The 14849-nt window shown below is 54.3% G+C and overlaps 4 protein-coding genes and 1 non-coding gene across 5 annotated transcripts; all 5 read left to right on the forward strand.

Moving 5' to 3' along the window:
- Positions 1-826: 826 nt before the first annotated feature.
- BZA05DRAFT_390475 (HbrB-like-domain-containing protein) lies at positions 827-2972 on the forward strand. The gene has a single exon (XM_051482893.1). The coding sequence runs from the start codon at positions 884-886 to the stop codon at positions 2558-2560; it is 1677 nt and encodes a 558-aa protein (XP_051342264.1). The 5' UTR covers positions 827-883; the 3' UTR covers positions 2561-2972.
- Positions 2973-3115: 143 nt separating this feature from the next.
- Positions 3116-6368, forward strand: BZA05DRAFT_390477 (uncharacterized protein). The gene is made up of 5 exons (XM_051482894.1): positions 3116-3502; positions 3568-3844; positions 3921-4431; positions 4496-5813; positions 5868-6368. Exons 1-5 carry the CDS (start codon positions 3397-3399, stop codon positions 6056-6058), a joined length of 2403 nt encoding a protein of 800 aa, XP_051342265.1. The 5' UTR covers positions 3116-3396; the 3' UTR covers positions 6059-6368.
- A 520-nt stretch (positions 6369-6888) lies between these two features.
- BZA05DRAFT_333620 (uncharacterized protein) lies at positions 6889-8694 on the forward strand (the record flags this gene model as incomplete). The annotated part of the gene is made up of 2 exons (XM_051480695.1): positions 6889-7858; positions 7907-8694. 2 exons carry the CDS (start codon positions 6889-6891, stop codon positions 8692-8694), a joined length of 1758 nt encoding a protein of 585 aa, XP_051342266.1.
- Positions 8695-10143: 1449 nt separating this feature from the next.
- BZA05DRAFT_472014 (uncharacterized protein) lies at positions 10144-12556 on the forward strand (the record flags this gene model as incomplete). Its single annotated transcript, XM_051487987.1, has 4 exons — positions 10144-10432; positions 10487-10546; positions 10606-11090; positions 11156-12556. The coding sequence occupies 4 exons, from the start codon at positions 10144-10146 to the stop codon at positions 12554-12556; spliced, it is 2235 nt and encodes a 744-aa protein (XP_051342267.1).
- Positions 12557-13373: 817 nt separating this feature from the next.
- Positions 13374-13473, forward strand: BZA05DRAFT_t93. Its single transcript has one exon. It is a non-coding gene; the product is annotated as a tRNA-Ser (tRNA).
- The last annotated feature ends 1376 nt before the right edge of the window (positions 13474-14849 follow it).

Genomic DNA, 14849 nt, shown 5'->3' on the forward strand with positions numbered 1-14849 from the left:
CGTGAGAGACAGAGAGAACCGCAATTTATTTCGCATACAGCCTTATTACCGTAGACTATGGCGAACCAAAACAACCAACTCTTCCTGCCCGCTCTAAAAGGGTCGAGATGGAAACTCCGCCCATACGCCACCCTTGTTTCTTTCTTTCTTTGTTTACTCGTTGCATTCGACCTTATTCTATAGTTCATGGCAGTTACAAACATACGCCATCCGTTACAGCAGGCCTGAGCATACGCAGGGCGTAACAGAGTGATGTCTCATGCGGAGCCATGCAGCCTGCAGACACCTCTGTATGTCCTGTTCCTGCATAATTTTTGTATGATCTGGCATTCGTCATTTACCCGGTTGCTCCTACAACGCGGCGTGGAGAAATTCTGCGTCACACATGTGGACGATCAAATCGAGGCTGGAAGAGACGACGCCAACTACGCCGCACTAATTTAGGTTAGCATAGCAGGCACGCGAAACACCATCCAGAGCAACCACACTCACTCCCGCAGTTGTCGTCCAAAGCCAGAGGAAACAAAAAGGAAACATCTTCATAACTCGACAAAACACCCCCAACTCGGCGGAAAGAACCTCACAGTACAATACTTGCCGTGGCATGTCTCGCCGCCCTCAACCCCGCTCGTCGCCCGGCTTTGCGCCTCCGCCTCCCATCCCCGCAGCTGCTTCCCATGGCCGCTCTCCTTCGGCCTCGTCAACCTCCTCTACATCATCCATCGCTTCGGGCTCTCGTCAGGGGTTCACGAATTTCAAGAACTCTTCTACGTCGACGATCAAGCTAGTTCCACCTACGACACCACGTTCCCCTTCACGATCCTCTGCAAACACAGTCGCGCCCCCGCTCTCCGCAGGCATCCATACCTCTCCACGGGCCGCAATGGCGCAGCAGCAGCAACAACAGCAGCAGCGATCGCAGCAAGGCCCTGGAAACTTCGGGCCCACACTGATGCATCCTTCCGTACCAACGCAACAGCGACAACAGCAGGAACAACAGCCGCCGCAGCAGCAAGCCGTCGCTGCGTACGCGATGCAGTCGTCGATGCGCAAACGTTCCGCCACCGAGCCATCTCCTACCTCGCCGCCGCTCTTGGGCTCGATCATGTCTGGCGCTGCTGCTTCAGCCATCTTTCATGCCACCGCCGCAATGAACATCCCGCACGCGATTCCACACCCCCCGCCTCCCCCGCCGTCGGAGCGCACGCTCCCATCACCGTCCACCAGCGCCCCCGCCGCGACCAAGAAGGAGGGAATGAAGAAGATCTTTTCTAAGCCTGGCAGGATCGGCACTCCCGGAATCGAGAAGACGCTGCGACCTCCGCCTAGCCCTAACAAGTTACCCCAGATCTCGTCGCCAATCCCCCGGCTCGCCCCTGGGAATGACGAGAGCAGTCGCAGGCCGAGCTATTCGAGCGCGTACACTTCCAGCACGCTTGTTGCTGGTTCGGAAATCGCGTTTTCGGTTTCGCCGCCAACTACAATCATTGAACGTGGCTTCAGGGAGACTAAAGACGAGGTAAAGAAGGAAAAAGATCACCACCGAACACATTTCCTGCGCACCCGTCGCGACAAAGATCACGGCGCGTTCTCGTCGTCCAACTCCAACTCGAAAATGGCCGATGCTGCGGGAAGCCTATACTCCTTTACCCCGTCGTCCCCGTCATCCACCGTCTTTGCTTCGTCGAAGGACCTCCAGAAGACCATATCCGGCATTGACATCACCTCGGCGTCGAAAACATCGAAAACATTCAAAGCAGCTCTCGGTGGCGGCGGCATGTCATCCTACGAAGACTCCTTTCTCGCGCTAGACCTTGGACCTTCGGAAAACGCGTGGTCCACACTATGCGCGCGTGTGCTCCCCCTGTTCGACGGCGACCTCCTCCGTAACACCGTCGAAGACCTCAACAGACTTGTCGCTCTACACATCAAGCGCTGCGTTGACCGCCGCGAGCCGGTGCTCCTCATCAATGATGTCCGCATGCTACTGGAAACAGGCATGAGCTCGATTGAACCTCATCTGAACGAGCTGCCGGATGAGCGATTGCTTTCACGACTGGTTGAGATCTGGAGCCTTGTATTCCGGTACACGACCCCCTACCTCGAAGCGGTCCTGCTGCCGCTCCAGCAGGAGTTCAAAGGCTCGGGCTCGTTACTTACCCCCCGCGAAAGTCGCGAGTTCTTCGGCGTCGATGTTGCTGCCACCGCCGGCAGTCCCATGGGCCTCGATGTGCGCCGACTGATCATGATTGCCATGCGCGACTGCATCGTTCTACCGGTCTACGAACGACTTAGGGTGTTGTTCTCACGGCTACAGTTGGACCTTTCGGGGAATCACGAAGATGGAATGGAGGTTGTCGGCCGCATGCTGCAGTGCGTCAGTGTGCTTGCGGCGGCAGGCACCGGCGACGAGGCACAGGGAATGGTGGATGAACTGGGCAAACGGCTCAAGTGGAATTGGCTTTCTCGCGGACGCACAGGGCGCAATAGGAAGGGCTTTGTGGGTACCAAGATGAGGCCGGTGGGAGTGGGCGATGGTGGCTCGTTTGGCGTGTTGTAAATGTTGGGTTTCGGTGTTTGCTTGAACAGGCTGGCTGGATTGGAGTTTGGGGATTCGGCGCGCGATTCTTTTCGATGTTGCTTCAGATGAGCAAGGGACCCATTTTATTGTACAATAGTTTTTCTTTGTTCCGTTCTTGTTACTTCTGTTGCTCTGGGGACACGATTTTCGCACCGACTGCGCGGGTTTTCTTTTGTATTATTACTACCTCACTTTGCTGTTGTCTTTTTCCTTGGGATTAGTATCTCTTTGGTCGTTGGGGCTTGTTTTCGGGGCTTTCTTTTGCGTCTTGCGAGTACGGTTCTTTTGGCTATGGCCAGGGGTGTTTGGTTTTCTTTTGTATTGCATTGCGTTCTGTTGGGGGGTAGTGATATGCTTTGCGTTGCTTGCTGGGCAATAAACTGATCTATATCTGATTTCATCGCCAAAACCCCAAAACGTGAAGGCTTTGAGCTCTTCACATGATATCACCATCTCGCCTAGCGGCACTTGTTGGAGTTCTTCCAGGGTGGCTTGTGGCACAAAGCTAGGCTCGAAGAAAAAGTTTACGGTTTCGCCCCACCACACACCACACGCACGCACACACGCACATTTAGCGACTGCTTCCTAGAATGTGTGAGCTTCGCTCCACCACCACCACCACCACGGTTTTCGCACATTGAATGTGCGCGTAGCAGGAAGAAGAAGTCAGTGCTCAACTACCTCCAACCTTCTTTGCCACTATCCTGTCTGTTCTGTCCGAGTCGTCGAAATCCTACCACCCGCACCCGCTCGTTCGCCTCCCCCACCCCCCCCCCGCCCGCACCGTACCGTACCCTACTGTCACCCTCGGAAAAATGGTGTCGTCTTCCGGACATCATCATCGCTCGACTACCAAGGCCTCAAATAAACCCTTCAAGTCCCGCCATGCGACCAAATCCTCCCTCAAGGCCAAGAGCAAGGGTTTGTTCCGCCCGCATTCCCGTCGTGTCCGCGTATGTGTTGACTTGTGGTGGCGACCCCCGTAGGAAAGGTAGACGACGCCTCGGCGCTCGCGCGCAAGAATCACCACCAACAGGTCACGACCAAGATCGAGCGGAGGAACAAGGCGCGCCAGCTCCAGATCATCAAGAAGAAGGACAATGACATCGATGCGCGGATATTCAAGGGCAAGGATGCCGCCCCCAGGGTCGTGGCGGTCGTGCCGCTGTGCGCCGATGTCACCGCTGCTACCACCGTCAGGGCGTTGTTGAAGAGTTTGGATGTTTGGGTAGAGGTACCGGAGGCGGGTGTGTTCACTACATGGTATGTCGGCGGGTGGCAGGGGTGGTGGTACTGGCGATGGTGGCGTTGGACGAAGTTGCTGATGTGGGTGCCGTAGGGTGGACCGGTTTAAGCAACGGGTTCAGTGGATTGTATTGAAGCGGGAGATGCTGCCGATTCTCGATGGATGCAAGGCGGCGGACTTTGTGCTGATGGTGTTGTCAGCGAACGAGGAGGTGGATACCTTTGGCACACGGATCATCCGTGGGATTGAGGGCCAGGGAGTCTCCAATACACATACGGTTGTTCAACACCTAGAGAAGGTTGAACCCGCCAAGAGAAGACCCGACATTAAGAGATCCCTCACCACCTTCATCTCGCACTTCTTCCCAACGATCACCAAGGTCCACGAGTGCGAATCTTTGCAGGAGGGACCGAATCTCATGCGCACGCTGTGTACCTCGATGCCGAAGGGTGTGCACTGGAGGGATGATCGGTCGTATCTGGTAGCGGATGATATCCGGATCGAGGGTGACGATTTGGTGATTGAAGGTGTGGTGAGAGGGAGAGGGTTGAAGGCGGATAGACTGGTTCACCTCCAGGGTTTTGGTGATTTCCAGATTGAAAAGGTATGCCAGCCTAGCCATTCCTATTTGTGGGTTGCGGAAAGTTGATTGGTGGGGAAAACGTCAGATCTGCGCACAGCCGAGCCGCGTGCAAGAAGCGTCCGCCGACGAAATGGCGGTTGATGGCGCGGTGAACGGTGCCGGACTACGGATCCTCGAACTGCCAACCGAAGACCAGGACGACCTCAAGGAGTTGGCCCCCGAAGTAGAAGAGACGATGCGGGACATATCAGACAACATTTCGGAAGTCCCGTCCAACATGTCGGAATCCAGGAGAGGAGTCCTTCTCGACGACCACCATTATTTTGACGACGAGGAGAGCAGTGCGAACCGCGCTTACGAGATGCCTAAGAATGTTCCGTCGGGAACATCAAAGTACCAAGCCGCCTGGTTCATCGAAGGAGAGGATTACGGCTCGGACGGCGAAGCGACCGAGGGCTCCGACACAGATATGGATGAGGACGACGACGAGGCTCGACCTGAGGATGGATTGGAGGGACTGGCTGGCCCATCGGGAACCACGGTTGCTGGCTCTGTCTGGGGAGATGACGCCAAGAGCGAAATGTTTTTGGATCCTTCCCCGGAACAGGAATACGAGCAGATCCAGGCTTTCCGAAAGGACCGCGACGTAGAGCTTGCGGAAGAGAGGGAGTTTCCAGACGAGATCGAGTTGGCGCCCAATGTTCTTGCGCGCGAGCGTCTTGCCAGATACAGAGGTCTTAAGAGCTTACGGACCAGCAAGTGGGAAACTGAGGAGGACCGACCATGGCAGCCTGAGGACTGGGACCGGCTCGCAAGGATTCAGGACTACCGGGGATCAAAGAATAGAGCCATCAATGAGGCTTTGGCAGGCGGTGTGGCACCAGGGACCAGAGTTATGGTCTACATCCGCAATGGTCCCCCAGAGGTTGCGGAATTGTTCAAATCCCATCCAGAGCGACCAATTGTTCTCTGGGGACTGTTGCGACATGAACACAAGCAAGCTGTTGTCAATGTTTCTATCATGGCGTCCACTGATTACGAGGGCGAGCCCGTCAAGTCGAAGGACGAGCTGATACTTCAGATCGGCCCGCGCAGATTGCACGTTAATCCACTATTCTCTACCGCCGGCGGAACTGGTAAGAATAACGTCAGCAAGTTCGAGCGCTTTCTTTCTCCAGGCCAAGCCAGTGTTGCGACATTTGTCGGACCAGTGACATGGGGGAATGTTCCAGTGACAGCCTGGAAACGTGGAGACGGAGAAACTGACTGGGAGCTTGTCGGAATGGGAAGCTTCCTCAACGTGGACCGCGAGCGTGTGGTCGCCAAGAGAATCGTCCTCACCGGTCACCCTTACAAGATCCACAAGAGGCTTGTGACTGTGCGGTACATGTTCTTTAACCAGGGTAAGTCGGAAGTATTCCGAAGATCGTATTGGACAAAGGCTAACGCATCAACAGAGGACATTGCATGGTTCAAGGCGATACCGCTGTACACCCGTCGCGGCAGGAGTGGATTCATCAAGGAGAGCTTAGGTACACACGGTTACTTCAAGGCGACGTTCGATGGCCGCATCAATCCGCAAGATGCTGTCGCCATCAGCTTGTACAAGAGAGTGTTCCCGAGAGGCTCAACGGAATTTTCGGAGTAGTGCTCTTGAAAACCTCACGGGGTGGAGCTTCTGGGGTTCTTTCTTTTCTGTCTTTTCGGTTCTGGGTTTACAATCGGTGTTCTGTTTTGGGATTCCCGGGTTTTTTTTCTCGTTTTTTTTTGTGTTTTTACCCTTTCCTTCGTGATGACATGCCTACCGGCTTAGATGTTGAAAAGTTGGTTTGTGATTGTACTGAATTTTGTATGGCCTATCATCCTCTGGAATATAGTCCCGTGCCACTACTCAACCGTGGCGATCAATGCAATGCATGGAGGATTTTGGCGGAGTTCGGATATACCTTTTTTTTAGTCTGGTTCTTAATAGGCGCGCAGGTACACCCTACTAGGGCAAGTGCTCGCCGATATCTCGTCCGGCGGCAGGACATCAATCTGCATCCGGGCGGCCAAGCCCCACAATTTAGCCATTGAGCTGCACATGCGCTGCATGGTGATGCGTTACTCCGCCTGCAGATAATTTTGTCCGGTCACACGAATAAAGGCTTTTTTGAAGAAAACCGCTCGGTAAGTTAAGGTCTAGATTGTCAAATTTGCCGAATATCTGGGGGCTCTCAATGGTTATTCCCTATGTCCTGCTAGGTGTCTCAATGGCTATTCCCTGAGCCCTGCAGATGATTACTTTCTACCGTAGATACATCCGAATGCTCCCCTTCGGACCTCCTCCGGGCTGTCGTTGTATCTATGCAGAGCCCTTTCGGACCACCTCCGGGCTGTCATTGTATCTATGTAGAGCATGGATATATACATGAAGCATTTAAGCCCGCGGCAGGCCCAGTATCTTCGTTCACCATCTTCACTTCGACATCTGTAAGCATGCTGCTCCCTTCCAACCAAGCCCTCGCCTTCCTGGCTCACAGCTACGACTACCTCATCCTCGGCGGTGGAACAGCCGGGCTCACAGTCGCTACCCGTCTCGCCCTCTCCTCTCCCTCCCTCAAGATCGGAGTTCTTGAAGCCGGCCACTCGCAGCTCGACAACCCCCTCGTGTCAGTCCCGGGCTATTATGGCTTTGGCTTGGGCACCGAACTCGACTACAACTTCACGACCACCCCGCAGACGCACGTCAACAACCGCAAAATCGGCATGGCGCGCGGCAAGATGCTCGGCGGCTCGTCCGGGCTGAACTACATGAACTGGAACCTCGCCTCGGCAGAGGAGTACGATTCGTGGGGCCACGGCTGGGGTTGGGGTGTCATCTCGAAGGCTGTGAGGGCTATTGAGGGATACTATCCGCCGGAATTGGAGGCGCAATTCGAGTTGCTGCCGAAACCGCCGGTGGTGGAGGGAGTGCATGGGACGAAGGGTCCGGTGCAAGCGGGATGGGCCAAGTGGTTCCCGAAGCCCACCGGGATGTTGCTGAAGTCCCTGCAGAGCTTTGGGATCGGGATTAATCCCGATGCTATGAGCGGAGATAACCTGGGCGGGTATTATTCACTCGGCTCGGTGACTAAGGATGGGGAGAGGAGTTATTCTGCGTCCGCGTATCTCGCGCCGAATATTGACAGGGAGAATTTGATCGTGCTCACCGGGGCCACAGTGGCGAAGGTATTGCTGAAGAACAAAGTGGCGGTGGGTGTGGAGTTTGTCGACGAAGCGGGAACTACGCATCAGGCCTTCCTGAAGAAGGGTGGGAAGAGTGAAGTGATCCTGTCTGCTGGATCCCTTCAGAGCCCGCAGATTCTGGAGCTCTCGGGGATCGGGAAGAAGAGTGTTCTGGAAGCTGCAGGAGTGCTTGCAATAGTCCAGAACGATCAAGTCGGAGAGAATTTGCAGGATCATATTTGTATTTCTACCCCCCGCTACGTATGGTGATTCACAGCTGACGGAGTAGTCTCACCTATAACATGGGAATTCACGGCCGACAACACGCCTACGAGAGACCTTCTCAGAACCTCTCCCGCGTTCCTTGCCGCCGCACAGGAAGAATACAACGTCAATCGCAGCGGAATCCTAACAGGTACAACCATGACTTTTGCCATGCTCCCACTCGATACCTTCCTTGCGCCCGGGGAACTAGCAACCATCACCTCGCAAGCCCTCACCACAAACTCCACCATCGATCTATATGACACCTTTGTCCTCCCGCGGAACAACAGCGAGAGCAAGGTCGCCCAAATAGAGTACATTTTCGCCCCATTCAAGAGCAGCTCCCCAGCGCCATCCCCGGGGAAGACGTATTTCACCATTCTTATTGCACTGATGCACCCTCTCTCCCGAGGGAGCGTTCACATCTCGTCCGCCTCAGCCTTTTCCCCGCCAGTAATCGATCCTCGCTTCTTCAGCGAGCTCGTCGACCGCGAAGTCCTGCTCGCGGGCGTCCGGTTCGCAGCCAAAGTCGCCGCGGCAGAACCACTCAAGAGCCAACTCCTCGGCCGCACCGATGAAGTCCCAGACGATCAGCTTTGGGAGGCGATTAAAACCTCCGCCGAGACCGTGAAGCACCCTGTCGGCACGTGTGCTATTGGTACCGTTGTGGATGGAAAATTGAGGGTCAAGGGCGTCAAGGGGCTGAGAGTCGTGGATGCTAGTGTTATCCCCCTACAGTTGTCAACCCATACGCAGGTGACGGTTTATGCGATTGCGGAGCACGCGGTGAAGATTATTTTAGGCGCGAGGTAGAGGGAGAGAGAGGGAGAGAGGGTACCGGAAATTTTTATAGGCATTTAATATGAATTATGTGTTGAATGTCTTTGTTTGCTTCGCCATATTGCGCCTGACAGCCTACAGGTACAGCGATGTCGAAATTAAGTAGACACCTAAAATCGCTTCCGTCGTTATACCCTTGTTTCGAGCCAGTTAGGTTGTTGTGTGCCTCCCACCCCGGGAGTCCCATATAATCAAGGGTAAACAACATCGTAAGGCTATTTTTGTGGCAGGGGCATTGGTTACATACTGGTTAGTACGAGACATCGATCCCCCCCCCCCCCCCCCCCCCAAGGGAATTACACACAGGAAAGCCCTCCAAATTGGTTGATGTTATGACGGGTCCTCTCCAGAGTATCCACCATCCCAAGACTTATGGATAGGTGATAGCACAATGAGCAGCATGTGGCTAGGATAGATAGAGAGGAAATACTAATCTATTTTGCATACAGCCTGTACAGACTATGGTGAAAGCTCGGATAGATGAGCAGACGGATACTTCCGGGATTGGAGAAGCATCGAGTGTTGTTCAATGCATCATTCGATCATGTAATGTCACCTGGTATCTGTCCCGTCATTGGAGATCAAAACCACGCTCGATAGCAGCCTGAAGATCCAATTCTCTAGACGAAGCCCAATGGATGTGATGCTTCAGAGAGCTCAACGCTGAGGCGTCGCCGGCTGCCACTGGAGGTTGACTGTTCCAGCTTTTGGACGAGCTTGACATTCTCGCAGCATCTTTTTCTTTGATTTTGGGATGACCTAGCAGTGAAGATCCGAGCAGATCAAGCTTCAAATTCGGTCTTCCTATGGCCGAGGAAAAGCCATCGTCACCATATAATTCACCATGTAATTACGCTGCCCCCATCGCCCCATCGCCCCATCGCCTCATCGCCCCAAGCCGTCATCAATCGCTGTCTCGCCTCTTGCCCGAGTTTGCTGCTCACACGTCTCTGAATCGTTATGCCACTTCCGCTAGCGTGGTGAAGATTGTTTGCCACTTATGGCTCGCTGGCTAGTTTCTTGGGGTCGGCGAAGTGAGGTATAATCACAAACATCGACAACTTCCACGAAGCCATTGTTTCTCGTCTTCCCCAGCTTTGATCTTCCTCCTCCACTAGCTTCATTTCCTCAACGAGACAACAACTTCGTTCCTCCAACCTCTACCTTCTCCACTTCTCACTCTTCTCCCTCTTCTCCCTCTTCTCCCTCTTCTTCCTTCCCCACTCACACTGTGATCGATCCAAACTTCGACCCTTTGACACACTCTTCTCGTGCTTCACACTCTTCTCGCTCTTCACACTCTTCTCGCTCTTCACACTCTTCCTCTTTTACCACTCACACTGACCGATCCCAACTACGACCCTTCTACACACTCCTCACATTTACTCTCTGCAAGTTACACGGTCTCAGTAGATCATCACGATGAAGTCTTCCACCGGATCGCCCAGTGGTCTCAACCCTGCTGCTGCTCCCTTCGTTCCGAAGAGCGGTTCTTCCAGTCCTCTTAACGCTGCGGCTTCTCCTTCCGCTATGAAAGGTGATTCGCCCGATCGTCGCTCGACTGGTGGTTCGTCCGGTCGTTTCAACCCGACTGCTCGTCCCTTCGTTCCGGGAGGTGTTTCGCCGAATTATTCGAACCCCGCTGGCCCCAATTATGTGCCTAGTGGTGGGCTCTCACAAGAACAACAGCAGCATGTTGGATACTACGATAGTAAGATTTCCGTGACCTATCCCACATCGCCGAGTGATGTGCTGATGATCCTAGACCAGGTTTATGCTGATGGCAACCAGCCCTACGGCAACGCTTTAATTCCTGCTACCCTAGGTAAGATTTTTATGATTGACGTGTAGTTTGAGATGATGCTAATTACTGGGCATATTTAGAGAATAACGATCCTGCGTATTATGAGTGGTCGAGGGACGTCCTCTCCCAGCAGGGTGGTCTTGAGCAAACCGGAGTGTACTACCCACAGGCATACAACTACTCGAGCCAAATGTACGCCGCGCAGAACGAGCTTCCAATGGATATCAACATGGCGAATTCGTACGGTTCCGAGCTTCCAATGGATATCAACATGGCGAATTCGTACGGTATGGGACTCAGGGCGGTCGGTACTTCCCCCGACGGTGCTCCGGTCTACCTCGACAACCAGCTCCCGAGGAACGAAACGGTCTACTACGACCCAATGGGTCAGATCTACAAACTGAATTTGCCTCCCTATACTGGTTCCTTCCCGCAAGAGCAGTACGGCAATGGCTACACCAACATTGCTTCCTCTACTCATGATCAGCTCGCCAATTTTACCGATGCCACCTTTACCGACGGACACCAGGAGAACTTCCAGACTATGGGTATGGGCGACATGGATGTAAGAATCTTTTCTCTCCGCTCATTGATGATTGGGGTTCCATGTGCTAACGAACACTTCTCAAGGTCAATGCCGGGACTCATGAGCTTGTCGAGAAGACCTATGCTAGTCACGACGACGCCTACAAGGTCAACAATGATTCTCACGACCTGATGAACCGTCACTCGGAGAACATACTTCCGCAGAAGGACCAGAAGCAGCAAGCCATGCCTGTTACTGAGCAAATTCAGACGAAGACGCGAAAGCTGGCTGTGATAAAGAAGGATCCAATCAGCGAGGAGGAGATGACCTTCGGCGATATCCTAAATGAATACAAGGAACAGAAGATGAGGAAGAGGGCCAGAAAGACCGCAAAGAGGGGCAAAGGCAAAGCCCGGGCCGCCTCAGAGTCTTCGGATTCGGAGAGCTACGAACACCCGGCGGAGAAGGGAGACATCCTTGGCGATGACGGAGAACTGATGCACCTCTACGAGGCTCCCGAAACCAACCTCATGTTCAGCGATGAGGAGAGATTGTACTTCACCGAGCTCATCGATGCTTACATGGCGGCGTACTCTACCCCGATCCGCGAAGTAAACATGTCGCATCTCTTCAAAGCCTACCGTCACCTGAGGGCCAATCACCACCTCACAGAGGGGCCGGATCGGTCGAACGCGGAACTGTTCGTCCTTTACCTTGCCGAGATCTCAGACAACCATACCGTTCTGTCCCTGGAATACGAGGCCTACTACGAGAAGGTCATGGGCCATCTCCCGGATACCATCCAGAAGAACCAGCGACGGTTGTTGTCGAAGAGTCACGAGGCTGCTCGTGACTGGGAGATCTACAACTCCCTGCTCTGGACCGACGCGGTCATCAATATCGCCCAACACCCGGATCTCCGGAGGGAACTTGACGAGGAGGGGCGCCCGATGCTGGTCTTGTTCAAAGCCATCAACAGGTGCTACAAGGCAAGTGCGCGGCGGCTGGAGCCATTCTGGTGCTCCCCCTACCACTGGCGCCAGTCTCCCTTCAAGCCCAAGAAGCCGGAGGACACCTACGTGCGTCGGAGGGTCGCGGACAAGGGGGTGTTCGCGGACCCGGTGCTGGACATCCACCCAGACTCGGAGGACGAGCGCGACGGCGCAGCCCAGGAGATTCCCAAGAATCACAAGTTCGCTGGGTACTGGCCGTCGGAGGAAATTTTCCTCCGCGGCCTGCTCAAGCTGCACCTGGTGTTATATCCGGCCGCTCCCTTCGACTGGGACCGGATCACGGCCGCGTTCAACAAGGTGAACACCTTGCACGCGTGCCGTGGGATCTGGCGCTCGAAGATGGAGCTCCGCCACCACTTCAAGGTCCTCTACCCAGAGGCTTCGGCCCTGGCGAGGATCGGGATGTGGAAGGACATCCATCTTTGGGAGGAGCGGGCGCCAGATCCGTCCAGCACCAAGAGGGGCCGTAAACTCGGGGGTCGCCCTCGGTAGAGCGCCCTCGCTTAGGTGAGGGTTGCCTTTCGGGGGTGGGGGGGTGGGAGGGGTGATGGGTGTCCGGTTGCGTGTTGCGTTTTTGGGGAAATTTGAAATTTCCCCATAGAAGTAGGTAGCTATCACCAATGGATATCATCCCCAGAAATATCGTATCGTGCATCGTGATTCTTGATGTGTTTTTACAGTATTTGCCAGATTTTTTTCTTCTTTCTCGCGGATGACATGTAGTTAGTATCCAATTCTCTGAATTCTCCATATGTAGATATGTCCGTATCCCTGTATTCGGGGGATTCACCGTCCATTCGATATCTATATTCTAGCCAATATATAATAGACCGTGCTTGTTGCCTTTGCCCCACCCCAGCCGTGCCGTGTCTTAACAGTTCGCAGCGCTGATCGCGAGTAGTGATGAGGATCTGGTAAGCGACAACTGCTGTGACGGCAATGATAGGTATTGATGGCGAGCTAAGTAGTGCCGCTACTGCCGCCGCTATCGCCTCATATAAGAGAGTTCTCCAGAGCCGGTGCGCAATCGCAATCGCGTAGCTGATCACCCTGGGCAAAGGCCGCCGGCGCCGATTGACAACTGCGCTCCGGATTCTACATCTACCTACGCAAGCTCTTGATGATAATCTGTTGAACTGGTATATAAGTCGTGTTTTGTGAGATGAAGATTCGGATTTTCCAAGTTTGGTATGAATTGGAGAATTGTTCGCTGAGGCGGTGACGGTATTTGGTGGGGCGTCCGCAAATTAGGACGTTCCAATTTTAAATTTCCATACTAAAGACTAAGAAGGAAACTGCAACATAACCAGTCAACGTGGTGGAGTGGTTAACACGTTCGCCTGCTATTCCGAACCTGGAAAGCTCAGCGGATGCCTTCGGGCGCGCAAGTTCGAATCTTGTCGTTGACGATTTCTTTTTTCATTTTGTCCCGTTCATGTCCACTACGAGCGTTTCGAGGATGCACCACCCCCGCTTACTCTCCCGACCCTTTTCCAGCACTCATCCAGAAGCTCTTCACACTCCTCCAAACGTGCTTGGACAATCCTAAGCGCACCAAGTTTATACTCACAGTCCCACGCCCGACTGACCCCCATAACCCGATCGCCATTCAGCGCCCATAGCTCTTTCTGCAAGGTTCTCACCTCTTCTTCTTGTTCTAATTCTCGCACTTCCCCCCAGACGTCCTCCACTTCCCCAAGCCTCGGTGGAATGTAAGCGTCCAGCGGACTCCACGGCATCGGCGGGACGATTGAACGGTGCCGGTTTCCCTTCTTCCTTCGCTGCGGCCTGCGTCGTGAAAGCCGTAATAATAGGGCATATATCCGTGGTTGCAGCTTCATCACTCCTTCGTAAAGCTCCCACGTCTCTAGCTTCTTCCGCTGGTCGACGACGGCGACGTCCGCAATTGACGGATTGCTGCTGATAGTGGAGGCTTTGCTGGTGGATTTGGAGATAGAGGCGCGGACAGGAATGGGAATGGGTTCGAACTGTGGGTAGCGGGGAGAAACGAGGGGGGCGGCTTGCGGAGAGGTGGTAGGGGGGAGGGGGATGAGGGGCCAGGATGCTCTTCCTGAGGGTGGAGGGGGAGAATGACGGGAATCCTCGTATCTCTGCCCGGGGGACCATGATGTTGGACGGGGTGATCGATTCGACTGCAGAGTAGTCCCGCCAGACGGAAGTGTGGAAGGACGAGTGTCCGTTGAAATGGGTGAAGGTGAAGTCTGACTACATGAGGAAGTGGTCGGGCGAGTGCGAGTGGGTAATGATGGAGGTTCAGGTGAAGGTGGTGGCGAGGAAGGACCAAAAGTTGCCCCTCGCCGCGGACGGTAATCTTGGAGTGTCTGGCCATAGACTGTAGGGGGACGGGTTAGGGAGGTTTGGCTGGAGCTCGAGGAGGTAGTGCTCGAACGATAGTGAGAAGGTATGGACGGAGAATCAGATGGAGGAGGCGAGGGCCTCCTGCCAGAAGAAAAATGAGACGCAGACGAAGGGGTCTGCGGATAACACACCGGACTTGACCACCGAGAACTTATAGACGGAGAATCAGATGGAGGAGGCGAGGGCCTCCTGCCAGAAGAAAAATGAGACGCAGGCGTAGGGGTAGGCGGAAAAGACGCCGGACGTGACCACCGACTGGTCGAGTGTGGAGAAGAATGTATGGACGGAGAAGTGGAAGGAGGAGGCAAGAGCCTCCTGCCAGAAGAAATATGAGACGCAGGCGAAGGGGTCTGCGGAAAACACACCAGACTTGACCACCGACTGGTCGGGCTTGGAAGAGAACGTA

The sequence above is a fragment of the Tricharina praecox genome (assembly GCF_024521635.1).
Source record: "Tricharina praecox strain CBS 144465 chromosome Unknown BZA05scaffold_5, whole genome shotgun sequence".
Lineage (NCBI taxonomy): Eukaryota > Fungi > Ascomycota > Pezizomycetes > Pezizales > Pyronemataceae > Tricharina > Tricharina praecox.